The sequence below is a fragment of the Heterodontus francisci genome, chromosome 8 (assembly GCF_036365525.1).
Source record: "Heterodontus francisci isolate sHetFra1 chromosome 8, sHetFra1.hap1, whole genome shotgun sequence".
In the NCBI taxonomy this organism is placed as follows: domain Eukaryota; kingdom Metazoa; phylum Chordata; class Chondrichthyes; order Heterodontiformes; family Heterodontidae; genus Heterodontus; species Heterodontus francisci.
The window spans coordinates 125,986,540-126,013,833 of NC_090378.1; the positions used below are offsets into that span (position 1 = coordinate 125,986,540).

A 27,294-nucleotide genomic window follows, 5' to 3' on the forward strand; every position below is an offset into this window, starting at 1 on the left:
TTCAGTACTAGGAGATGTTAAAAATTGTTTACTTGATTCCTTAACTGTGGGCTGGTTTAAGCTGGCATTAGGTTAATTGGATAAATAGATGGTGTGGCTTGCCATTAAATAGGAGGTGTGAGTAGCTGTTCTCTGATTGGCTGTGTTTTTCACCTCTCTGGCAGACAGGCTTTTGTCTAAGTTGAGAAATGATCAGTGTGAGTTGAGCAGTGAGATTGTTGGAGTGTAAAAGACTGTGTGGAGTTTATCCTTGAAGGGAGGTACTGTTTGATAGGAGTTTATTTTTCTATAATACTTGTGTGAAATAAGTAACCAGAGTTTGATTCTTATGAGAGTTTGTTTGCTTCTCCCTACTTAACTAGAACCAGTTAACGTTTTCACTTTGAATACAGAGATGGTAGGATGGGGAATCCTCGTGCTGTGTTTGGTTTGCATATCTAACTCTTTCATGAATTCTCAGTGCATCTGGGGCAGCACCTTTACACTGTCAGAAAATGGAGTCTCTGGAGCTGAGGATCTCTGTTCTAGAAGAAAATGGCTGCATTGACAGAGAAGTTGAAGAGATTCTGTAATGTGTACTGAATGTAGTCAGTCAAGGCAATGCTATACAGTTCAGGACGGAATGAGAGCAGTAGATGACCATTCATGGGGATGGGAGGGGTGGGGATCAGGACTCATAGGTTCAAGGTTACTGGAGCAGTCCATTCGACACTTATTGTTGGGCAGGAATGTGGTGGATAATGGTAACGATTCAGCAGAGGCCTGTCCTGAACAACATTGTGCACTGTGAAGCAAAGGTTTGGAAGGCAGGTGGGTTTCACGCATCGGAGGATAGTCATAGTAGGAGACTTTATAGGCAGGTATGGATAAAGTCCTATAAGAGTAGGAAGTAGTTCAGGAGCATATATAGTGTTTCTTGCTGTCATGATGTTTAGTCCTGAATTGTATATTGCCTACTTGTTGTCAGGATGAATGGCATCATGGAACAGCTGGAATAACTTCTGGGATGCAAAGTGGAAGGGAGAGCATCCAAAAGACACAGTCAGTATTGGAATGAGTGGTATGGATAGAAGTACTCGAACTTGTGGCAAGAAAGCTGGACACTTGAGGTGTGGTAATGTCCAGATTGCTGTCAGTGCTACATGCTGGACAGGTTAAGGAGAGAAAGATTAGGAAGGAACGTTATGTGGCTGCATGGCTGGTGCCGGAGGGAAGAGTTTGTGTTCATGGGAATTAAAGCAAGTTCTGGCTGAAGGGATGGCTTCCACCTGAACCAAACAATGCCCCCCTGTGAAGAAGTTAGAGCAGGGCAGGAAAAGTTAGCAGATAGTGGTGGGAAATCGTCATGCATGAGATGGGTACAAAATAAATATACTGCCGCAAGAGGAAAAGGAGATGCATCAAAGAATAGAGCTCTGTAAATAGATTAGAATTTGAGGCATATGATAAAGTTGAGCTAACAGTGCTAAATTATGAAGAATGTAGATGACGTAGTGGAGAGGTGAGAAGGAAGGTTAGAAGGACTAAAAGGAAACATTCAAAAACACAAGTGGAAAATGTAAAAAGAATCTTCCATAGGCAGTTGTGTCCAATTCTGGTACCACACTTTAAGAACGATGTCAAGGTCTTAGAGGGTTCAGAGGAGGTTTACCAGGTTGATGACAGGGGCGAGTGACTTCAGTTATGTGGAGAGATTGGAGAAGCAGAAAAGGTTAAGGAGAGATCTAGTGGACATGTCTAAAATTGAGGGGATTTGATAAAGTAGGGAGAAGGTGTTTCCTTTGGCAAGTAGGTCAGTAACCATAGGTAGGATTGTTAGAAAAATTCAGGTGGATGGGAGGAAATATAATGGGTTTTAAAAAGTTGGTTAAAGGGCCATTATCAAAAATTTAAGGTACCTGAGTGTTGTTTATATCAGAGAAGGGTTGGAAATTGTTTACCCCAGAAATCAGGGATCAGTGCTGTGGTCTCAACTATTCACAATCTATGTTAATGAAGGGACTGACTATATTGTAGCCAAATTCGCTGGCGGTGTGAAGATAGGGTCAAGTTGTGAGGAGGACACAATGAGTCTGTAAAGGGCTATTGATAGGCTGAGTAAGTGGACAAAAATTTGGCATATGGAGTATAATGTGGGAAAGTGTGACTGTCCACTTTGACAGGAAGAATAGAAAAGCAGAATATTATTTAAATGGAGAGAGACTGCAGAATGCTGCGGTACAGAGGGACCTGCGTGTCCTTGTACATGAATCACAAAATGTTAGCATGCAGATACAGCAAGTAATTAGGAAGGCAAATTGAATTTTGGCATTTATTTCAAGGAAGATGGAGTTTAAAAGTAGGGAAGTCTTGCTACATCTGTACAGGGTGTTGGTGAGATCGCACCTAGAGTACTTCGTATGGTTTTGGTCTCCTTACTTAAGGATATACTTACATTGGAAGCAGTTCAGAGAAGGTTTGCTAGGCTGATTCCTGGACTAAAGAGTTTGTCTTATGAGGAAAGGTTGATGCGGTTGGGCCAATATTCATTGGAGTTCAGAAGATTGAGAGGTGATCTCATTGAGAAGTATGAGATTCTGAGGTAGATGCTGAGAGGATGTTTCCCCTCATGGGGGGATCTAGAACTAGGGGGCACAGTTTCAAATTAAGGGGTCACCCATTGAAGACTGAGATGAGGAATTTCTTCTGTCAGAGTGTCATTAGTGTTTGGAATTCTCTTCCCCAGCGAGTAGTGGAGGCTGGTTTATTGAATATATTCAATGCTGAGCAAGACAGATTTTTGATCTACAAGGGAGTCGAGGGTTATTGCGGGCAGGCAGGAAAGTGGAGTTAAGGGCACGATCATGTCAGCCATGATCTTATTGAATGGCGGAGCAGGTTCAAGGAGCCAAATGGCCTACTTCTGTTTCTTGTGTGCTTTTTCTCACTGTATATTGATGGTTTGGACTTGGCTGTGGGAAACACAACCTCCAAACATTTTGACTGCACAGTTGTAGGAGTGTTGGCAAGCAGTCAGGGAGACGATACAGTACTTCAGGAAGGTAGAGAAATGGACAAACCAATGACAGATGCATTTTAAAATGGAGAAGGGTAAGGACAAAGCAGGAACAGGAGTAAACACTCAATAGAGGCACTGAAAGATGTGGATGATCAGGGAGATCTCTGGATTGTAATATGTATTTCCCAGAAAATGTGAGTGCAGGTAAAATGGCCAACAACTATATGGGACCGAGTGTATAAAAGCAAATAACTGATGTTTGTAGTAAATATTGGATAGGCCACAGTTTAAAAAACTGTGTGCAGTTATGAACACCCCTTGATAGAGTTATCAATTTAAAATTGTCATGGAGAGTGAGAAATTTCTTCTGTCTTTATGGCATGGAATGCTTTGCCACAGGGAGTGGTGGAGCAGAGGCCATTGCATCTTTTAAGGGATACGTAGGCAACTATTTAAAGCAGAAGAAGTTACAGGACCTTGATGTGGGGGCAGTGGGATTAGTTTTGGATTTATTCAGCAAAGAGCTAGCACTGATGCAGTATTTAGTGCTGTAAACATCAACAGATCTTGTTTACCTTTACTAAATTTGTCCTATTCTTGCGATTTAATTTGAAGTGATAGTCCATATTTACTTTCTCCATGCCTTTAGCTATTGTGTATCTCTCTAAGGAAGACTAAAGGAACTTCCTTTTCCAGGCTGAACTGCCCCAGTCTTTCCTTGTAACCTGGACCTTTGACCCTAGCCATCAGCCTCATGGCTCTTCTCTGCACTGTTTCCAGTGCTTGAATGCCTCCCATGTGTCTCAGCAACCAGAGGGTGAGGTACACTGCAACCACCACTCTGTACAATTTGGTCAACTCCCTCTTGGCTCTGTGGTTCAGCATTCCATTGTTGTTGATTGCTACTCAGCATTATTTGGGCATGTTCAGTCATCAAGCCTACTCGGCCTCCACAGTCTTTCTCAACTTCGTTCCTCAGTGCTATTTGTGGAGTAGGAACATTGCGTGTCTTTCCCTCATGTGCATTACTTTACATCCCTCCTTGTTAAATTTTGTCATCTTCCTGCCCACTTGCATATCTTGTCCAACTCAGTTTGCAATTACTCAAATGCCTTCTTTGATTCCACTGTCTCCCCTAGGTAGTCACCAAGAAATCCAGCAGGGAATTCAGGAGAAACTTCTTGGTGAGAATGTGGAACTTGCTCCCACAGGGAGTGGTTGAAGCAAATAGTATAGATGCATTTTGTGAGCAAAGTTATAGCTCATGGAATAAAAGGAACAGTAGCAACATGGATACAAAATTGGCTGAGTGGCAGGAAACAAAGAGCAGTGGTTAATGGAAGTTTTTCGGGCTGGAGGAATGTTTGTAGTGCAGTTCCCCATGGGTCAGTGTTGGGACAAAAGAAAAACAAAGTGTTGGAAATACTCAGCAGATCTGGCAGTGTCTGTGGAGAGACAAGCAGAGTTAACGTTTTAGGTCTGTGACCTTTCATCAGAACTGGCAAAGGTTAGAAATGTAATAGGTTTTAAGAAAGTCAAGTGGGGTGGAGGGGGAAAGAGAGCGAAAGTGTGTGGTAAGGCAGAGATTAGTTGAGATTAAATGACAAAGATATCATGGGACAAAGGAGAAGGGAGTGTTAATGGTGTGATGGAAGACAAGGCATTAGTCCAGAGAGAACGTTAATGACAGAATAGTGAACAATTCTGTCCAAAAGCACAAACATGAAAAACCAAGTTTAAGGCAGGCACATGATTTTAAAAAAAAATAATAAAGCCAGGCTTGCTCTGAAATTGTTGAACTCCGAGTCCAGTAGGCTCGAGTGCCTAATCAGAAAATGAGGTGCTGTTCTTCGAGCGGAGTATTTCTAGCACTTTCTGTTTTTATTTCAGGTTTCCAGCATCTGCAGTATTTTGCTTTTATGTCCATGTTGAGGCCCTTGCTTTTCCTGATATATATTAATGACCTAGACCTTGGTGTAGAGGGCACAATTTCAAAGTTTGTGGATGATACAAAACTTGAAAACATTGTGAACTGTGAGGAGGATAGTGTAGAACTTCAAAAAGAAATAGACAGGTTGGTGGAATGAGCGGACAGGTGGTAGCTGAAGTTCAATACAGAGAAATGCAAAGTGATTCATATTGGTAGGAAGAACATGGAGTGACAATATAGGAAGGGTGTAAATATAAAGGGGGTGCAGGAGCAGAGGGACCTAGATGTATATATGCATAAGTCGTTGAAGGTGACAGGACAGGTTGAGGGAGCAGTAAATAAAGCATACTGTATCCTGGGCTTTATTAATAGGAGCATTGAGTACAAGAGCAAGGAGGTTAAGTTGAATTTGTATAAGACACTAGTTTGGCCTCAGCTGGAGTATTGCGTTCAGTTCTGGGCACTGCACTTTAGGAAGGATGGTTTCAAGGATGAGGAACTTTAGTTATGAAGATAGATGGGAGAAGTTAGGACTCTTTTTTTTTTTCCTTGGAGAAAAGAAGGCTGAGAGGGATTTGATAGAAGTATGCAAAATTGAGGGCTTGGACAAAGTAGATGGGGAGAAACTGTTCCCACTCGTGAAAGGATCAAGAACGAGTGGGGGCAGAGTTTAAGTAATTGGTAAAAGAAGCAAAAGGCACAGGAAAACTTTTTCACACAGCGAGTGGTTGAGATCTGGAATGCGCTGCCTGAGTGTGTGATGGCGGCAGGTTCAATTGAAGCATTCAGAAGGGAATTAGTCTGTTATATAAAAAGAATGAATGTTCAGGGTTACAGGGAGAAGGCAGCGGAATGGCAGTAGGTGAATTGCGCATTTGGAGAGCTAGTGCAGACATGATGGGCTGAATAGCCGCCTTCTGTGCTGTAACGATTCTGTGTCTGTAGTGTCACAGTTTTTTTTTTAACATGGGTATCATACTAACCTGTTTCCAATCTATTGGTTCAGGGACCATTAGCTCCCAAGTCTTGAGCTCTGCACTCCTCCAACTCAGGCCTCTTATCCGTTCCCCACCCCGTTCACACCACCATTGGTGGCTCTGCCTTTGGTTGCCCAGGCGCTAAGCTTTGGATTGCCTCCCTAATCCTCTCCAGTTTACTTTTCTCTGTTTAAGGCACCTTAAAACTTAACTCTTTGACCAAACCTTTGATGACCTGTCCTAAAGTATCCTTAGCGTCACAGTCATTATGGCACAGAAGGAGGCTATTCGACTCAGAGTCTGTGTCTGCTTTCCGTAAAGTAATCCAGTCAGTTCCATGCCTCCGTCCTATCCCCATAACCTGCAAGATTATTTTCTCTCAAGCACCTATCCAATTTCCATTTGAAATAATTATTCAACTCCTCTTCCACCACCCTCATAGGCAGCCATGCGTTTTTAAAAACAAGTACTTCCTCACATTCCCTGCCCCCCATATCTCTTGCCTCAAACTTAAACCTGTGTCCCCTAGTCCTGGTACCATCAGCTAATGGAAACTGTTTTTCTTTGCCTTCCTTATTTAAATCTGTTATCATTTTGTACACCTCTATCAGATCTCCCCTCAATCTCCTTTGCTCCAAGGAGAACAACCCCAGCTTCTGCAGCCTAACCTTGTAGCTAAAATCCCTCATCCCTGGAACCATTCTGGTAAATTTGATCTGCACCCCCCTCAAGGACCCTAACATCCTTCCTAAAGGGTGGTGACCAGAACTGGACACACAACTGTAGTGGTTGCCCAACTAGAGCTTTATAAAGATGTATGTGGCACAATGCCAAATTCTGTCTAAGAGTCCTCCTGTGAAGAGGGGAATGGGGCCCAGGGAACTGTATCCTGGTGAGAGTCAGCACCTTCGGGAGAGGAGGGGAGTGGGGTCCCTGGAACTGTATCCCAGTGAGAGTCAGCACCTTCGGGAGAGGAGGGGAGTGGGGTCCCTGGAACTGTATCCCAGTGAGAGTCAGCACCTTCGGGAGAGAAGGGGAGAACCCTGGAAGGGAAGCTGAAAGAGAACCTGGTACTGTTTTGTTGACAATGACACAATTAATAATGTACCCGATCATACCAAGCAATGTCACCTTTTTCAGTCTCTTCTCAGATTGTCTGAAAAACCAGTGTATTGGGTCTATATTGCCATCTTGAATCTCTGATTAACACCCTGCTTCCAGGATTAGAACCGATGATAAAAGGCACCGGACCTGAAAGTTTGTTTGCCTTACTTCATGCAATTGGGATCGATACACTTACTGATATTCACTTATACAGCTGTTTCTGAGGCCATGATTAATTTAGTGAGAACATTCAGTGCATTTACTGGTTGTGCAGCAGGTGCTTGTCTTCCTCTAGTGGATTTTCTCAAACATCAGGAAGCAGCACATGAGATAATCAAACCAAGTGGTGAGGACTTTTTCAGAGGTGGCTCGAGGGGAAATGTTCTCTTCACCTGGTTACCGCTTACAAGGCGAGTTGATTGTCCCAAGTGTTTAAGGCAGTGTGTTTTCTTTGATTTAATTCCAGGGCGATTGACCCCTGCAGATGCACTGGAAAGGCTGTGAGAGACTGACACCATGTGGCACAATCCTGCATGGCTGTTAATAAGGAAAAAGACTGGCAATGTATAAATGCCAGTCACAAACCCTGTTTACATCCAGTGCAATCCTTTTTGAAATGTGGCCACTAATTGGTTGCTGTATTTCCTGCGTTCAGTTTGCACACAGCCAGCTCCTACATACTGCAGTGAGACAATGACCAGATCATCAGATCATCTGTTTAAGTCTTGCTGGTTGAGGGATAAATATTAGCCAGGCCATCGGGAGAAATCTTCTTTGGTGCCAAGGGATCTTTCATGTCTACCTGAGGGTAGATGGGGCCTCAGTTTAGCGATTCATCCAAAAGACTGCACTGATGTGCTCAAGGCTCTAGAGTGGGACTTCAACTCACAACTTTCTGACTCAGAAGTAAGAGTGCTTCCAACTAACACTTAATGGACCATGACCATTGCTGCAAACCACAATGGGCATTAAATATTCACTGCAGTTCCCAACAGTGGCTTATAGCACTGAACAGAAACCAGCTCCATCCAAACAACTGGCATTCAACGTCCGGGTCAGCTAACTGAAAACCCCTCAGTGTAAATCAGCTTTTAGTGTTTGGAAGTGGAAGGGTGTGTGTGATCCGTTGGTCTTGTCGTTTTAACCATATTTTCCTGATAAAAGTGCAGTCACTTGTCCAAATAAGTGGAGTGAAGTTATTGTTGTCTCACATCTTTTATGTTTAGTTAGCTATTGGAACTAGGAATAAAACTATACCCTGTCACATCATCGTGTGTCGCTATCTGGGACATAGTTGGCGACTTTAGTATCAACCATCTTGGAGCTGAAAGCTAGGACCGGGAAGTGGTGGTGTTTTCATTTGAGAAGTGATGTAACTTTGGTCAAAAACCTCCTTTAGCCAAATTTTTAACACTCTTCCTTCCTCTGTCCCACCCTCCAGCGGGGTGCCTGCTCTGTAAAGCACATCTCATGGTACCTAATGGGTATAAAATATAGTTAGATTGGACAAAGAAGAGGCAGAACAAAAAAGGGTTCCAGAGACCTGTTTGTGGCCACTCTTTCTAACAAGGATTAGTGTACCAGTCACTTCCCCTGGAGATGCATTGAAAGTAAAAGCTGGAAAATGTGATGATGCTATCGTGGTGGGGATGGTGACATAGTGAATATGTTACTGCACTAGTAATCCAGAGGCCTGGGCTGATGCTCCAGAGACATGAGTTCAGATCCCACCACAGCAGCTGGGGGAATTTGAATTCAGTTCATTAAATAAATTAGGAATAACAAACTGGTCTCAGAAATGGTGGCCATGAAACTACAGGATAGTTGTAAAAATACATCTGGTTCGCTAATGTCCTTTAGGGAAAGAAATTTGCCATCCTTTCCCAGTCTGGAGAAGTGACCCCAGACCCACAGCAATGTAGTTAACTGCCCTCTGAAGTGGCCTAGCAAGCCAATCAGTTATATCAAACTACAGAAAAGTTAAATAAGAATAATAAAAACAAGAAATGCTCTAAATACTCAGCAGGTCTGGCTGCATCTGTGGAGAGAGAAGCAGAGTTAACGTTTCAGGTGAGTGACCTTTCATCAGAAGGGTTTGATGATTTGGATTGCAAGAGGATTTCAGTACAGGAATAAAGAAGTCTTGCTGAAATCGTATAGAGCCTTGATGAGAGTGCACATGAAGTATTGTGTACAGTTTTGGTTTCCTTATCTCTGGAAGGATATACTTGCCGTGGAGGGAGTGCAACGAAGGTTCACCAGACTGATGCCTGGGATGGCAGGATTGCCCTATGAGGAGAGAGACTGAGGAGACTGGGCCTGTATTCTCTAGAGTTTCGAAGAATGAGAGGTGATCTCATTGAAGCATACAAAATTCTTACAGTGCTAGACCAGGTAGATGCAGGAAGGATGTTTCCCCAGGCTGGAGGGTCTAGAACCAGGGGGCACAGTTTCAGAATAAGAGGCCATTTAGGACTGAAATGAGGAGGAATTTCTTCACTTAGAGGGTGGTGAATCTTTTGGAATTCTCTACCTGAGAGGGTTGTGGTGGCTCAGTCATTGAGAATACTTAAGACAGAGATTGATAGATTTCTAGATATTAAAGATATCAAGTGATATGGGAAAATGACATTGATGCAGATGATCAGCCATGATCTAGTTGAATGGCAGAACAGGCTCAAGAGGCCGAATGGTCTACTTCTGCTCCTATTTCCTATGTTCATATGAAACACCACGACCTGCAAGTTCCCCTCCAAGTCACACAGCATCCTGACTTGGAAATATATCGCTGTTCCTCTCCTGTTCCTGGTTTGAAATCCTGGAACTCCCTCCCTAACAGCAGTGTGGGTGCACGTACACCACATGAACTGCAGCAGTTGAAAAAGTGACTCACCACCACCTTCTCGAGGGCAGTTAGGGATTGACAATAAATTCTGCCTTTTCTAGGGATGTGCACATCCCATGAACGACTATGCTCCACTTTTATTTTCAGTGGAGGAAGCCTTAGGGCTGTGGGTGTTGAGAGCCGGAATCCGTCGATTACAGAGCTAGTCTCAAGCTAATGCTAGCTACAGCAGAGTTTTAACACCAGGCATCTACTTCCATTTATGCAGCATCTCTAACATAGAAAATGTCCCAAAGTGCTTAACAGGAGCATTATCAGGCAAAAATGGATGCTGAACCAAAGACGGAGATATAAGGAGAGGTGACTAAAAGCTTTAAGGCCAGTTTTAAAGGAGGAAGGAGAGACGGAGAGGAAATTCCAAACTATAAGACATAAGACAGCTGAAGGCACAACCGCCAATGGTGGGGGTGAAAGAATTTGGAAATGCACAGGAGACTAGAATTGGAGAAATAGTTTTTAGGGCTGGAGGCGGTTACAGAGATGAGGAAGTGCGAGGGCACAAAATGTCATATATACAAAGTTGAGTTTTAAATTGGCTGACTGGGAATCTGAAGGAGGGACCATGAAAATAGATGCTTTAGGAATAGAGTGAAAGAAGTGTGTACTTAGTGGCTATGTACAGGAAGCAGTGTTGGAGCATTCTGTAATATTTAACGAATCCAGGATGATCTCAGAGTATTAACACAGGCTCCTCTTTCTGTTTTCTCAGGGACTGGGGATCATTTTCAATGTGGCACTGGCTCTACTAAAGGTAAGGTGGAAATGTAGAATCAAAGCACTAACCTCTGTTTAAGTAATAGATTACCGTTTCTTCATCCAAACCAACTGTATAACCTGTTAATCTGAAACATCTGCTTCCTGTCGTGGAGTCTATAACTGACCTGTTGTAAATGGAAATTGCCAGACTACACAGAAGAAATTCCTAAAAGAAAAACCTTGTTATCGGTACTATTAATGTTATTGGAATGAAGTCTGGTGATTTAGCACAGTGTGATGTCCCTTGACCAAACCTAGCACTTGTGTACTCTTGACCCAGTGTGATTTAGTTATTCAAAATTCCACTGTTTAATAGAAAATTTTCTTCCGCAATCTGCCAGAGTTGTCAAATTTATTTGTTAATCTGTGCCATGTGTGATAGTAGAAACATAAATAACAGGGCAGGTCTAAGGTGGTACAGCACTACAGCAACTTGCCAAGGCTTCGGATATTACCTTCCAAACCCACAACCTCCACCACCAAGAAAGACAAGGTGTGCAGACATGTGGAACACTACCACCACCTGCAAGTTCCCCTCCAAGTCACACTTCATCCTGACTTGGAAATATATCATCATTCCAACATCGTTGCAGTGTCAAAATCCTAGAACTTCCTCCCTGACAGCACTGTGGGTGTACCTACATCACATGGACTGCAGCGATTCAAGAAGGCAACTCACCAGCACCTTCTCAAGGGGAACTCAGGATGGGCAATAAATGCTGGCCTTGCCAGTGACACTCTCATCCTGAGGGTGAATGATGAGGGAACCCAGTACTTGAGCCAATGGGGTGCACTGACCCAGTTCCTGATGATCGAGTTCTGGTTGTTATAAAAAGCACAATTGAAGTGCTTCACAGAAGCAGTTTAGAGAAAATTTGATACTGAATACCATGAGATATTAGGATAGATGGCCGAAAGCTTGGACAAAAAGGTTTTAAGGAGCCTCTTAAAGGAGGAATATAAATCAAGCAATAATGGGGGAGTGTATAAAGATACTAAAATAATCTGCAATTGTTAATCTTATCAATTGGACAAATCAAATTGGCAAAGGTAGCCTTGAGGATGAGTTCATAGAGTGTATTTGGGACAGTTTCTTAGAACAATACATTTTGGAACCAAGCAGGAGACAGGCTATTTTAGACTTGGTAATGTATAAATGAGACAGGATTAATTAATCTCATAGTGAAGGATCCTCTAAGCAAGAGTGATCATAACACGATCGAATTTAGCGTTCAGTTTGAGGATGAGAAACCTGGGTCTGAAATTTGTGTCTCACCTTTAAGTTTATGAAGATAGAGTTGACTGGAAAAATAGGTTGAGGTAAGATGGTAGATAACCAGTGGCAGATGTTTTTAAGGAGATATTTCATAACTCTCAACAAAGATACCATTGAGAAAGAAAGACTCTACGAGAAGGATGCGCCATTCGTGGCTAAGGAAGTGAAGGATGGTATCAAATTGAAAGGAAAGGCGCACAATGCTGTGACGATTAGTGGTAGGTCAGAAGATTGGGAAAATTTTAGAAACCAGTGAAGGATAACTTTTATTAAAAAAAAAAGGGAGAAATTAGAATGAGAGTAAACTAGCAAGAAATGTAAAAACATAGTAAAAGTTTCTACAAACATATAAAAAGGAAGAGAGTAGCTTAAGTAAGTGTTGGTCCCTTAGAGAATGAGATTGGAGAATTAATAATGGGAAACAAGGAAATGGCAGAGACTTTGAACAATTATTTTGTACTTCATGGAAGAAGACACAAAAAAATCCCAAGAATAGTAGAAAATCAAGGGGCAAAAGGTAGGGAGGAACTTAAAACTATCACTGGAGAAAAAGTACTAGGTGAACTAATGGCTGACAAGTCCCCTGGATCTGATGGTCTGCATCCTAGGTCTTAAAAGAAGTGGTTGCAGAGATAGTGGATGCATTGGTTGTAATCTCCAAAATTCCCTGGATTCTGGAAAGGTCCCAGTAGATTGGAAAACCAAAAATGTAACACCTCTATTCAAGAAAGGAAGGAGACAGAAAGCAGAAACCTATTGAACAGTTAGTCTAATGTGGAATTGGAAAAATGCTGGAATCCATTATTAAGGAAGAAGTATCAGGACATTTAGAAAATAGTAATACAATCAAGCAGAGTCAACATGGTTTTATGAAAGGAAAATTGTATTTGACAAATTTATTAGAGTTCTTTGAGAATGTAACAAACAGGGTGGATAGTGGGTCTGGTGGATTTGGATTTCCAAAAGGCATTCAATAAGGTGCTACACAAAAGGTTATCGCACAAAATAAGAACTTGTGTATTTGGGGTAATATATTAGCATGGGTCGAGACAGGAAAGAGTGTCGAGATAAATGGGTCATTTTCAGGTTGGCAAGCTGTAACTAGTGTGGTGCCACAGGGATCAGTGCTGGAGCCTCAACTATTTACAATCTATATTAATGACTTGGATGAAGGGACTGAGTGTACTGTAGCCAAATTTGTTGATGCAAAGATAGTAGGAAAGTAAGTTGTGAGGAGGATATAGTCTTCAAAAGGATATAGACAGGTGAAGTGAGTAGGCAAAAATTTGGCAGATGGAGTATAATGTGGGAAAATGAGGTTATCCACTTTGGTGGGAAGAAAAGCAGAATATTATTTAAATGGAGGGAGGCTGTGGTACAGAGGGATCTGAGTGCCCTCGTACGTGAATCTCAAATTTAGCATGCATGTACAGCAAGTAATTAGGGAAGCAAATGGAATGTTGGCGTTTATCACAAGGAGGATGGAATCTAAAAGTAGGCAAGTCTAGCGACAGCTGTACAGGGCATTAATGAGATTACATCTAGAGTACAGTGTACAGTTTTGGTCTCCTTTATCCAAGACAAGACACCCCACCTAAATGGATTGTTTGTTGCGTGTCCATCGTCTTTTTGTAGATGGAAGGATGCCAACCAACCAGCATTTAATGAGAAATATACTTGTAGTGGAGGCAGTTCAGAGAAGGGTAACTCAGTTGATTGCTGGGATGAAAGGACTGTCTCATGAGGAAAGGTTGGGCCTATACTCATTGGAGTTTAGAAGAATGAGATGGTCTGATTGAAATATTTAAGATTCTGAGTGGGCTTGACAAGGTAGATGCTCAGAAGATGTGTCCCCTCGTGAGGGTATCTAGAACTAGGCATAGTTTCAAAATAAGGGACCTCCCATTTAAGACGAGATGAGGAGGAATTTAGAATCATTGAAAGTTTAAGGCACGGAAAGAGGCCACTTGGCTCATGGTGTCTGTGCTGGCCGGAAAGCGATCCACCTATTCTAATCCCACCTTCCAGCATTTGGTCCATAGCCCTGCAGACTATGGCACTTGAGGTGCATATCCAGACTCCTTTTGAATGAATTGAGGGTTTCTGCCTCAACTACCCTTTCAGACAGTGAGTTCCAGACCTTCGCCACCCTCTGGGTGAAAAACATTTTCCTCATCTCCCCTCTAATTTTTCTGCCAATCACTTTAAATCTATACCCCCTAGACACTGACCTTTTCTGCTCAGGTGAATATGCCCTTCACCTCCACTCTATCCAGGCCCCTCAAAATTTTGTACATTTCAATCAGATCTCTCCTCCGCCTTCTCTGTTCAAAGGAAAACAACCCATGCCTATCCCATCTTTCCTCATTGTTACATTTTTCCAGTCCTGGAAACATCCTCAATAAATCTCCTTTGTACCCTCTCTAGTGCAATTACATCCTTTCTGTAATGAGGTGACCAGAACTGCACACAGTACTCAAGTTGTGGCCTAACCAATGAGTTATACAGTTCCAGCATAACCTCCCTGCTCTTATATTCTGTACCTCAGTTAATAAAGGAAAGGATTCCATATGCCTTGTTAACCACCTTATTGACCTGTCCTGCTATCTTCAGGGATCTGTGGACATTCACTCCAAGGTCCCTCACTTACTTTACACTTCTCAGTATTTTCCCATTAATCGTGTATTCCTTTGCCTTGTTTGACCTCCCCAAATGCATCACCTCACACTTCTCCAGGTTGAATTCCATTTGCTACTTTTCTGTCCATCTGACCAGATCATCAATATCTTCCTGCAGCCTACAGCTATCCTCCTCACTATCTACCACACGGCTAATCTTTGTGTCGTCTGAAAACCTCTTGATCATGCCCTTACATTTACATCCAAATTATTAATATATACCACAAAAAGCAGGAGACCCAGTACTGAGCCCTGCGGAACGCCACTGGAAACAGCCCTCAGTACCAAAACACCCGTCAACAATTACCCTTTGTTTCCTGCCATCGTGCCAATTTTCTATCCATCTTGCTGCATTTCCCTGGATCCCATAGGATTTTATTTTTTTAACCAGTCTGCCCTTTGGGAGCTTGTCAGAAGCCTTGCTAAAATCCATGTAGACCACACCATGGGCGGCACAGTGGCACAGTGGTTAGCACCGCAGCCTCACAGCTCCAGGGACCCGGGTTCGATTCTGGGTACTGCCTGTGCGGAGTTTGCAAGTTCTCCCTGTGTCTGCGTGGGTTTTCACCGGGTGCTCCGGTTTCCTCCCACAGCCAAAGACTTGCAGGTGGTAGGTAAATTGGCCATTGTAAATTGCCCCTAGTGTGGGTAGGTGATAGGGAATATGGGATTACTGTAGGGTTAGTATAAATGGGTGGTTGTTGGTCGGCACAGACTTGGTGGGCCGAAGGGCCTGTTTCAGTGCTGTATCTCTAAATAAAAATAAATAAATAAAACCAGCTACACTACCCTCATCTATCTTCCTTGTTACAATTTTAAAAAATTCAATCAATTTGGTCAGACAAGATCTTCCCTTAACAAATCCATGCTGACTATCCTTGATTAACCTGTGTCTTTTCTAAGTGACAGTTTATCCTGTCTGTCAGAATAGATTCCAATAATTTGCCTACTACTGAGGTTAGACTGATTGGCCTGTAATTATTCGGTCTATCCCTCACTCCCTTTTTAAACAGAGGTACAACATTCGCAGTCCTCCAATCCTCCGGCACCACACCTGTATCCAGTGAGGACTGGAAAATGATGGTCAGACCTTCTGCTATTTCCTGTCTCGCTTCTTTTAACAGCCAAGGATACATTTCATATGGCCCTGGTGATTTATCAACTTTCAAGGATGCTAATCCTATTAATACTTCCTCTGTCCCTATATTTATCACATCCAATACTTCACTCCTCCTTAACTACAATATCTGCATCGTCCCTCTGTTTTGTGAAGACAGACGCAAAGTATTCATTAAGAACCATACCAACATTTTCCGCCCCTTCCCATAGGTTACCTTTTTGGTCTTTTATGGGTCCTACTCTCTCCTTAGTTATCCTCTTACTCTTAATGTACTGATAAAACATCTTTGGGTTCACCTTGATTTTGCTTGCCTATATTCTTTCATGCCCTCTCTTTGCTTCCTAATTTCCTTTTTTATTTCACCCCTCCACTTTCTATATTCCTCTCGGCTTTCTGTAATATTGAGTTCTCGGTGTCTGACATAAGCTTTCCTTTTCTGCCTTATCTTACCCAGTAAGCTCCTTGACATCCATGGACTCTAGATTAGGCTGTCTCACCTTTTCTCTTTGTGGGAACATGTTTACTGTGAACCCTTTGAATGTCTCCCACTGTTCTGACACCGATTTACCTTCAAGTAGCTGTTTCCAGTCCACTTTCGCTAAATCACTCCTCAGTTTAGTAAAATTGGCCTTTCCCCAATTGAGAACTCTAACTCCTCTTCTTTCTCTGTCCTTTTCCATAGTTATAAAACTGACTGAATTATGATCACTACCACCAAAATGCTCTCCCACTGCCACCCCTTCCACCTTCCCATCTTCATATTCTAAAACTAAGTCTAAAACTGCACCCTCTCTCCTTGACTTGCTACATACTGGGCAAAAAGGTTCTCCTGAATGCATCTCAAGAATTCTGCTCCTTCAATTCCTTTCACACTAAAACTATCCCAGTTAATATTGGGGTACTTAAAATCCCCGAATATTACTGCCCTATTGTTTTTGCACTTCTGAGAGATTTGCCTACATACCTGCTCTTCTATCTCCCTCTGACTGGGGGTCTATAGTACACTCCCAGCAATGTGATTGCCCCTTTTTTTGTTCCTTAGCTCAATCCAACATATTATTTGATGAAATAAATGCAAAAAAAAGATTGTAAAAAAAAAAAGCCCCCCATTTTACTTTCATTTTTAGTTATTCTTTTTTTTTTACATTTTTTACAATCTTTTTTTTGCATTTATCTCATTTCATCTTAGTTTGTTCAGTTTGCTTACCCATTGTTTTTTTTTCAGGTTTGCACTTGCTGCTGTTCAATATTCAGTCCGTTAACACCTAATCTGTACTAATGCTTTGTCTTTCAACACACCATTAACATATTGTTTGCCTTTGCTCCGTGACCTTTTGGTCAGCTATGTGGCCTAGTCCAATCTAGACCTCCTTTGTTATCTCTTGCCCCACCCCCACCTCACTTGCTTATAATCTGTGACTTTTCTAATATTTGTCAGTTCCGAAGAAGGGTCACTGACCTGAAACGTTAACTCTGCTTCTCTTTTCACAGATGCTGCCAGACCTTTTGAGTGGTTCCAGCATTTCTTGTTTTTATATTATTTGATGAGCCTTCCAACACATTATCCCTCCTCACAGCTGTAATAGTTCTTTTGACCAAAATTGCCACTCTCCCTTTTTTATCCCGCTCCCTATCGCATCTGAAAACCCTGTAACCAGGAATGTTGAGCTGCCATTCCTGTTTCTGTAATAGCTATGATATCATACTGCCACGTGTCTATCTGTGCCATCAGCTCATCTGCTTTATTTGCTGTACTCCTTGCATTGAAATGGATACCCTTGAGCACTGCCAAACTCTTTTTTTTTATTTTCTAACTCTGTCTTCCAGACTCATCCATTAATTTTCTACCTTCCATTTTCAGTTCTGATTTTGTCCCTCAGGTCCCTGTCCCCTGCCAAACTAGTTTCTTCTGAGGGTCATTAATTCTCTGAATTCTGTACGCCAGAACTCACTGGAGGCTGGGTCATCAAATATATTCAAGGCTGAGCAAGACAGATTTTCAATTTGCCAGGGAGTCCAGGGATATGGGGGCAGGTAGGAAAGTGGAATTAAGTCCACAATCAGATCAGCTGTGGGCCTGGGGTATAAAGGCCACCTTGGGGAAAAAAAAAAATAAGACCGACCGTAATCTCATTGAATGGCAGAACAGGCATGAGGAGCCAAATGGCCGCCTTGTGCTCCTATTTCTTATGCTTTTCTGCTCTCCTGAGGTGAGAGGCAGAAGGGTTTAGGAAGAGAATTCCAGAACGTAAGGCCTCGACAGCTGAAGGCATAGCTGCCACTGGTGGAGCAATTAAAATCTGGATGTGCAAGAATTGGAGAGGTGCAGAGAGCTTGGAGGCTTGTAGGAGTGGAGAAGGTTAGAGATATGGAGGGTGCATCTGTGGCAGTATGCTCCCTTCTTATTGCAGGTTTGCTCCTGCTTTCAGTTTGTGGTGCATCACTTCTAACTGATCTACAGAAGAGCAGAATCGAGGATATCCACAATCAGATTGAAGCCTCTGTCCATTCAATCTGGAGGGGATGGTGAGTGAGTCCAGTGCCTGCATGGCCTCAGTGTCAGCATCCCAAGAGATATTATTGCTGGTTCCACAGTCTCCTGCAGGGGGCAGGATGGGGTGGTCTTGGGTTGGGGGAGTGGACATGAGTTCCATCAAAGTGCCCATTGAAGTGACCATGTGCTCTGCGGCTGACAGCATGGTGTGTTGTCCTTTGCCAGAACCACGCAGTTTGGTAGTGGGGTCCAGGATGCCATGTCTGAGCTCCCTGCTGGGCAGTTCACTGCATGCAGCAAATGCTGATGCACAGAAATTATCTTTGAAGGGGTGAGCCCCTAAAGCCGAGCTCTGTCGTCTTCAGAAGAGTTAGCAGATGGGTTATCCCTCTGCTGAACTCTGTCCAGAGCCATTTGTGCCCCTTCACTTCCTACTGTTAATTTTTATTCTCAGTATATCTCTCAGTACAGACACCCCTGCCTGCCAACTCGCTATCTATGGCACATTGGCTGATAATATCTGCGTTGCTGCTTGGAAGGGGCAGAGCAAGTGAAGGTGCATTCTCCGTACTCAGTCTGTGTGATTGCAGTGTCCAAGTCATCTGAGCTGGGAAGGGGACGGGGGTTTGGATGTAGTTGTAAAGCAGGGAAGGGGACGGGGGTTTGGATGTAGTTGTAAAGCAGGGAAGGGGACGGGGGTTTGGATGTAGTTGTAAAGCAGGGAAGGGGACGGGGGTTTGGATGTAGTTGTAAAGCAGGGAAGGGGACGGGGGTTTGGATGTAGTTGTAAAGCAGGGAAGGGGACGGGGGTTTGGATGTCGTTGTAAAGCAGGGATTGGCACGGGGGTTTGGATGTAGTTGTAAAGCAGGGAAGGGGACGGGGGTTTGGATGTCGTTGTAAAGCAGGGATTGTCACGGGGGTTTGGATGTAGTTGTAAAGCAGGGAAGGGGACGGGGATTTGGATGTTGTTGTAAAGCAGGGAAGGGGACGGGGGTTTGGATGTAGTTGTAAAGCAGGGAAGGGGACGGGGATTTGGATGTTGTTGTAAAGCAGGGAAGGGGACGGGGGTTTGGATGTCGTTGCAAAGCAGGGAAGGGGACGGGGGTTTGGATGTAGTTGTAAAGCAGGGAAGGGGACGGGGGTTTGGATGTAGTTGTAAAGTAGGGAAGGGCCGGGGGTTTGAATGTAGTTGTAAAGTAGGGAAGGGGACGGGGGTTTGAATGTAGTTGTAAAGTAGGGAAGGGGCCGGGGGTTTGGATGTAGTTGGAAAGTAGGGTAGGGCCGGGGGTTTGGATGTAGTTGTAAAGTAGGGAAGGGGACGGGGGTTTGGATGTAGTTGTAAAGTAGGGAAGGGGACGGGGGTTTGGATGTAGTTGTAAAGTAGGGAAGGGGACGGGGGTTTGGATGTAGTTGTAAAGCAGGGAAGGGGCCGGGGGTTTGGATGTAGTTGTAAAGTAGGGAAGGGGCCGGGGGTTTGGATGTAGTTGTAAAGTAGGGAAGGGCCGGGGGTTTGGATGTAGTTGTAAAGTAGGGAAGGGGACGGGGGTTTGGATGTAGTTGTAAAGTAGGGAAGGGGACGGGGGTTTGGATGTAGTTGTAAAGTAGGGAAGGGGACGGGGGTTTGGCTGTAGTTGTAAAGTAGGGAAGGGGACGGGGGTTTGGATGTGGCTGTAAAAGTAAGCAGTAAAAAAAGATTGTGTAATGCGATGCACCACCAGGCTGTCCGGTTGAGTAAGAGAGTTAATTTGAAAAGGAACAGGAAGAAAAGCTGCTCAAACACCATGTTGTATGGGAGTCTACCCTGGCTGTCTCTAATTATGTGAGCCCTTTACCCATTATTTTGATGGCAGCTTCTTTCATCGGTGTTTGTGTTCGAAGAGAGGCAGGGCCTCTGAGCAGGAGGCTGGGATTAGACTGAGTAGGCTATTACGGGAATTCAAAGGTCTTCTATGTGTAAATTAACAGTAACAGGATTGTAAGAAGTGTGGTGGGGCTGAGTCGGGACCAAGATGGCAATCTATTGGTGAAGGCAGAAGGTATGGCTAATTGTTCTCACTCCTCAGGTACTGTCCCTCTCTCCTTCAAATCTGCCATCATCACGCCCTCCTCAAAAAAAATACCCCTTGACCTCTCTGTCCTTGCAAACTACTTCTCCATGTCCCTTTCCTTTCAAGACCTTGAACGTGTTGTTGCTTCTCAAATCCATGCCCATTTTTCCCATAACTCCATGTTTGAGTCCCTCCAAACAAGTTTCTGTCCCTGCCACAGTACCAAGGTAGCTCTTATCAAAGTCACAAATTATATCCTCTGTGACTGTGATCGTGGTAAACTAATCTCTCCTTGTCCTTCTCGACCTCTCTACAGCCTTTGACAGAGTTGACCACGCTATCCTCTTCCAGCGCCTCTCCTGTCATCCAGCTGGCTGAGACTGCACTTGTCTAGTTTCACTCTATCTATTGTTACGACAGCGGTGGAGCAACACGCTGTCATTTCAGTCCCATCACTCCACAGGTCGCAGCATATTAAGCTTTCGCTCCCAATCGGAAAACAGTCAAATTAAACACTGTAATAACCCAGAATGAAACAAACCAAACCAGGTATCTTTAGACAGCAACAAATTAACTATTTATTAAAAAATGAAATCTTAAACACTATTAGGATAAACCTATGTCTAAAGACCTTATAACTTCTTGTTTTAAGCTAACTCCCGCATTCTCTCACACACATTCAAAAATAACAGTAGTCCGGTTTTAAAAATGGATTTAAAAAAAATATTCAGCTGTCTGTTAATACATTTTTGTAGGTTATGTTCCTGATGGATAAGGTCTTCTAATGTGAAAAAATAATCAAATGTCACTCGAAGTTTTCGCGTGGATTTGATGAAAATAGTCCTTCAGTAGATAAGCATTCAACTCTTCGGCTGCAGCAAGCATTAAACAGTTCTTTGAACGATGAGCACAGCTATACAATTGGTTTCTTGAAAAAGAAGGCTGTTTTTCTTTACCTAGGGAATTAACTTGGCTTGTAGCTCCTTGTAGAATTTTTGCTGCGAGGAAATAGGCAGCTTTCTTTCTCTACAGTTCGCCTCGCTGGAAAGTCTCTCAGAACTAACTGGTTTCTGCCAGTTCCCCATACAGTCAAGTGGAAACATTACCATGTGACCTCTCTCTTCTGCTGTTGCCCAGGGTAACAAAAATGCAGCTCCCTTAAAAGTGCACTGTTTTCAACAGAGTCTTAAAGGCACACACATTGTCTTTAATCCGAGGAGAGACAATAATACAAGTCTGTGACACTATCTATTTAATTGTAGCCAGTGAATCACCTCCAATGGCTTCTCTTCACACTTCATACAGCTACATCTGGTCTCCACCGCCCCCACCAAGGATCTATCCTTGGCTTCCTCCTATCCTCATCTACATGCTGACCATCCGCAACATCATCGAAACACATTAGTTTTCACAGGTATGCTGATGACACCCAGTTGTACCTCGCCACCACTCCTCTTGACCCCTCCACTGTCTCTAAATAGTCAGAATAGTTGTCCAACATACAATATTGGATTAGCAGAAATTTCCTCCAATTCATTGGGCATACTGAAGCAATCGTCTTCAGCCACAAACTCTGCTCCCTAGCCACTCACTCCATCCCTCTCCCTGCCTCAACTGTCTGAGGCTGAACCAGACTGTTCACAACTTTTTTGTCATTTTTGACCCAAAATGAGCTTTTGACTACATTTTCGTGCCATCACTAAACAATGCTTATTCCACCTCCATAACATTGCCCAACTCTACCCCTTCCTCATCTCATATGCTGCTGAAACCCCCATCTATGTCTTTGTTACCTCTAGACTTGATTATTTCAGCGCACTGCTACTGGCTTCCCACATTCTATCCGCTGTAAACTTGAGGTCATCCAAGACTTTATTCCATGTCCTTACTCGTACTAAGCCTGTTCACCCATTCGATAAGGTTACACAGAAGGTTAATAGGCAAGGTAAGGGCTCACTGACCTGAAATGTAAACTCTGCTTCTCTCTCCACTGATGCTGCCAAACCTGCTGAGTATTTCCAGCATTTCTTGATTTTATTTCAGATTTCCAGTATCTGCAGTATTTTGCTTTTGCTTAAGGGCTTATGGAGTTGGGGGTAATTTATTACCATGGATAGAGGATTGGATAACAGACAGGAAGCAATAATTGGGCATAAACGGGGCATTTTCAAGTTGGCAGCAGTAAATAGTGGAGTGTCGCAAGGATCAGTGCTGGGGCCTCAGCTATTTACAATCTATGACAGACAGTAATGTATCTAAGTTTGCTGATGATACAAAGGTAGGTGGAAAGGTAAGCTGTGGAGAGGACACAGAAAGGCTGCAAAGAGATATAGACAGGTTCAGTGAGTGGGCAACAAGATGACAGATGGGGTATAATGTAGGGAAGTGTGAAGTTATTCACTTTGGTCGTAAGAATAGAAAAGCAGAATATTTTTCCCAAAGCTGTGAAGCTTGTAAGTGTCAATGTTCAAACAGACTTGGGTGTGCTTGTACAAGGAATGCAGAAAGTTAACATGCAGGCAACAGCAAGCAATTCAGAAATCAAAAGGCATGTTGGCCTTTATTGCAAGGGGATTGGAGTACAGGAATAAAGAAGTCTTGCTACAACTTAACAGGGTTTCAGTGAGACCACATCTGGAATACGGAGTGCAGTTTTGGTCTCCACATTTAAGAAATTATATACTTGCATTCAAGGCAATGCAGTGAAAATTTACTAAATTGGTTCCTGGGATGAGGGGGGTGTCCTATGATAAGCTGAGTAAATTGGGCTTGTATTCTCTGGAATTTCGAAGAATGAGAGGTGATCTCATTGAAACATTTGAGATTCTGAAAGGGCTGGATAGGTTAGACGCCGAGATTGTTTCCACTGGTTGGGGAATCTAAAACGTGGGGACACAGTCTCACGATAAAGGGCCGATCATTCAGGACTGAGATGAGGAGAAATTACTTCTTCACTCAAAGGGTTGTGAATCTTCAGAATTCTCTACCCCAGAGGGTTGTGGATGCTGCAACATTAAATACATTTAAGGTTGGGTTAGATGGATTTTTGGTCTCAAGGAATCGAGGGATATGCCAAGCGGGCAGGAAAGTGGAGTTGAATCCTAAGATCAGCCATGATTGTTGTGAATGGCGGAGCAGGCTTGATGGGCCATGTGGTCTACTCCTGCTTCTATTTCTTGTGTTCTTGTATCACCCCTGTGCTTGCTTACTTACATTGGCTCCTGGTTAAGCAATGCCTCAATTTTAAAATTCTCATCCTTGTTTTCAAATCTCTCCATGGTTCCATGGTCCCACCCTTTCAAATCTCTGTAAGCTCCTCCAGCCCTACAATTCTCCCAGATATCTGTGCTCCTCGAATTCTGTCCTCTTGAGTGTCCCCAATTTTAAATGCACCACAATTGGTGGCCATGCCTTCAGGTGCCTGGGCCCTAAGCCCTGGAATTTCCTCCCTACACCTCTCTATCTCACTTTCCTCATTTTAAGGTGCTGCTTTTAAAAACTACCTTTTACCAAACTTTTGGTCATCTGCCATAATATCTTTTTTATGGCTGGATAATATTTGTTTTATAATGCTCTTGTGAAACACTTTGGAATGTTATATAGCACTTTTAATACATAAAAGTTATTGCCAGAGCGATGATAAATGGGACGGTTGCCAGGCTACTGAATGAGATAAAAATAGCTATACAAGAGATACTAGAAAGGCTGGCAGTAATAAAGTGGCTAAGTCACCCAGTCCAGATAGGACGCATCTTAAGTTGCTGGTATAAGTAAGGGTGGAAATTGCAGAGATGCTGACTGCAATCTTCCAATCCTCTTTAGACACAGGCATGGTGCCAGAGCACTGGAGGATTACAAATTTTAGTAAAAAAGGGAAGAAAGATAAACCTGGAAATTACAGGCCTGCCAGTTTCACAGTGGTTGAGGAGCTTTTGGAAACAATAATCTGGCAGTAAAATTAACAGCCACTTAGACAAGCTTAGACTAATATTGGAGAGCCAGCATGGATTTGTTGAGGGCAAATTGTTTGACTAACTTGATTTTGTTTATGATGAGGTCACAGAGTGGTTGAGGATAATGCGTTTGATGTGTATTTGGGCTTTCAAAGGATGTTTGATAAAGTACTACAGATTAGGTTTGTTAGCAAAATTGAAACCCCTGGATAAAAGGGTTAGTAGCAGCATGGATACGAAATTGACAAAGGAGTAGAAAACAGTTGTAATAAAAACAAGAAATGCTGGAACCACTCAGCAGGTCTGGCAGCATCTGTGGAAAGAGAAGCAGAGTCACAGTTGTGATGACTGCCTTTTTCAGACTAGAGGGAGGTACACAGTGGAGTTCCCCAAGATTCAGTATTAAGATCACTATGGTTTTTGATATACATTAATGACTTGGATTTGGGAGGGTATAGGACATAATTTCAAAATTTGCAGATGAGACAAAACTTGGAAGTGCACTAAGGGTGGAAGTGCACAGTGAGGAAGACTATAATAGACTTCGAGGATGTAGACAGGCTGGTGGAATGGGCGAACACATGACAGATAAAATTCAACACAGAAAAGTATGAGGTGATGCATTTTGATAGGAATACAGAGAAGACACAATACATGCTAAATGGTGCATTTTAAAGGGGCGCAGAAACCTGGTGGTGTTTGTACATAAATCTTTGGAGGTGGCACGATAGGTTAACAAAGCAAGTTACGAAGGCATCTGGGATTCTAGGCTTTATGACTAAAGGAATGGAGTACAAAAGCCAGGAGGTTATGCTGAATCTGTATAAAGTTCAGCCCCATCTGGAGTATTGTGTACAATTCTGGGCACTCGACATTAGGAAGGACATGAAGGCTTTGGAGAGGATACAGAAGAGAATTACTAGAATGGCTCCAGGGTGAGGGATTACAGTTCTGAGGATAGACTGGAGAAACTGGGGTAGTTGTTCATCGAGTAGATTAGATAGAGGTGTTAAAATCATGAAGGACTTGGATAGAGTAAATAAAGAGAAACTGTTTCCAGTGGCTGAAGGGTCAATAATCAGAGGGTACAGTTTTAAGGTGATTGCCTCTGGTTCTTTTGCCAATGTGCGGAAAAGCTTTTTCCCACAACGAGTGGTTAGGATTTGGTATAGATTGCCTGATAGGGTGATGGATACAGAATCAATCATAGCCTGCAAAAGGGAATTGATAAATACTTGGAGAGCAAATTGCAGGGATATGGTGAAAGAGCCAGGGAGTGGGACTAACTGGATTGCTCTTTGAAAGAGTCGGCGAGGTCTTGATGGGTTGAATGGACTCTTTCTGTGTTGTACTATTTTATGATTCTGTGATTAGGAGAGTGGGATTAGACAAGGTAGGATCATAAAGGGATTGGGGAGAGATCCGCATATTGGAATTAGACTGAGGTATTCAAGTTTGGAGAGGAAGCAGGAGAATGGGATTAGACTAGTTGGGATATTAAGGGGACTGGGGATGGGGAAATAGGATTAGACTGACTGAGTTATTAAAGGGTATTGTGAGAGATTCAGAGAGTGGGATTGATTGGCTAGGTGGAATATTAAAATTTATTGGGTGTGCCATGACAGTAGGATATGAAAGAGCAGCACGAGTGTGTAGAAATATGCGATCAGACTGGGCTATTAAAGGGCTAGGGAGTGTGTATAAGATTTGAATTAGGCTTTGTGGAATATTTAAAGGTATGGGGTGAGCAAGAGTGTGAGTCTGGACTAGATGGGACATTAAAGTGGTGTCACGGTCACGTGGTGCGGTTGGGTGGCTTCCACTGTTCAACTTCCATCTGACTGCAGCAAGTGTGTTTTGTTAATAAGGTTTAATCCCTTTGTGTTTTATTTGTCAAGTAAACAGACAGCGACAGGTTTTCTTGTAGGTTTGAAACAGTCAATTGTTTATTGATCAATATGCCTTCTTGAAATTGTCGCAACTGCATCCACTCACGCATCTAGTGTGCGCAAACACATCAGTGTGCATCCAAGCACTGATCCTTCCACTACCCTGCTAATTGTAGCCTGCCACCCTGAAAATGACCCGTTTATTCCTGCTGTCTGGTTAATGAACTGAAAACCATTGTCAATCTGTGCCAATACGTTATCACCTGAACTCCAATTTTGTGTAATAACCTCTTGGATGGCACCTTTATCAAATGCTTTTTGAAAATCCAAATACACTACATCCACTGTTTTGCACCCTGATGTACCTTGCTAGTTATGATTTCAAAATATTCCAATTAATTTGTCAAGCATGGTTTCCCTTTCATAAATTCGTGTTGACTCGGCCTTTCAATATTATGATTCTCTAAGTGCACTGTTACCACATCCCTAATAATAGATTCTAGCATTTCCTCTACTATTGATGTCAGGCTGTTTACCCTCTCCCTCCTTTCTTGAATTGTGGTTAGTGAACAGAGAGTGGGTTTAGACTGGGTGGAGTATTACAGGGTATGGGGAGGTCAAACAAGGTAAAGGAATACACGACTAATGGGAAAATACTGAGAAGTGTAGAGGAAATAAGGGACCTTGGAGTGAATGTCCACAGATCCCTGAAGGTAGCAGGACAGTAAGATGGTTAAGAAGGCATATGGAATCCTTTCCCTTATTAGCCAAGGTATAGAATACAAGAGCAGGGAGGTTCTGCTGGAACTGTATAACTCATTGGTTAGGCCACAACTTGAGTACTGTGTGCAGTTATGGTCGCCTCATTACAGAAAGGATGTAATGGTACTAGAGAGGGTACAGAGGAGATTTACGAGGATGTTGCTAGGACTGGAAAATTGCAGCAATGAGGAAAGATGGGATAGGCTGGGGTTGTTCTCCTTGCAACAGAGAAGGCTGAGTGGAGATCTGATTGAAATGTACAAAATTTTGAGGGGCCTGGATAGAGTGAGGTGAAGGGTCTATTCACTTTAGCAGAGAGGTCAGTGACGAGGGGACATAGATTTAAAGTGATTGGTAGAAAAATTAGAGGGGCGATGAGGAAACCTTTTTTCACCCAGAGGGT

At 43.0% G+C, this 27,294-nt stretch overlaps 1 protein-coding gene across 1 annotated transcript in view; it reads left to right on the plus strand.

Moving 5' to 3' along the window:
* Nucleotides 1-27,294, plus strand: part of LOC137373267 (rab GTPase-activating protein 1-like) — a 600,347-nt gene that overhangs the window by 540,379 nt on the left and 32,674 nt on the right. Inside the window, exon 18 of the mRNA XM_068038116.1 lies at nt 10,624-10,665. Within this exon, the coding sequence (XP_067894217.1) occupies nt 10,624-10,665 (42 nt within the window). The remainder of the gene's footprint in view (nt 1-10,623; nt 10,666-27,294) is intronic.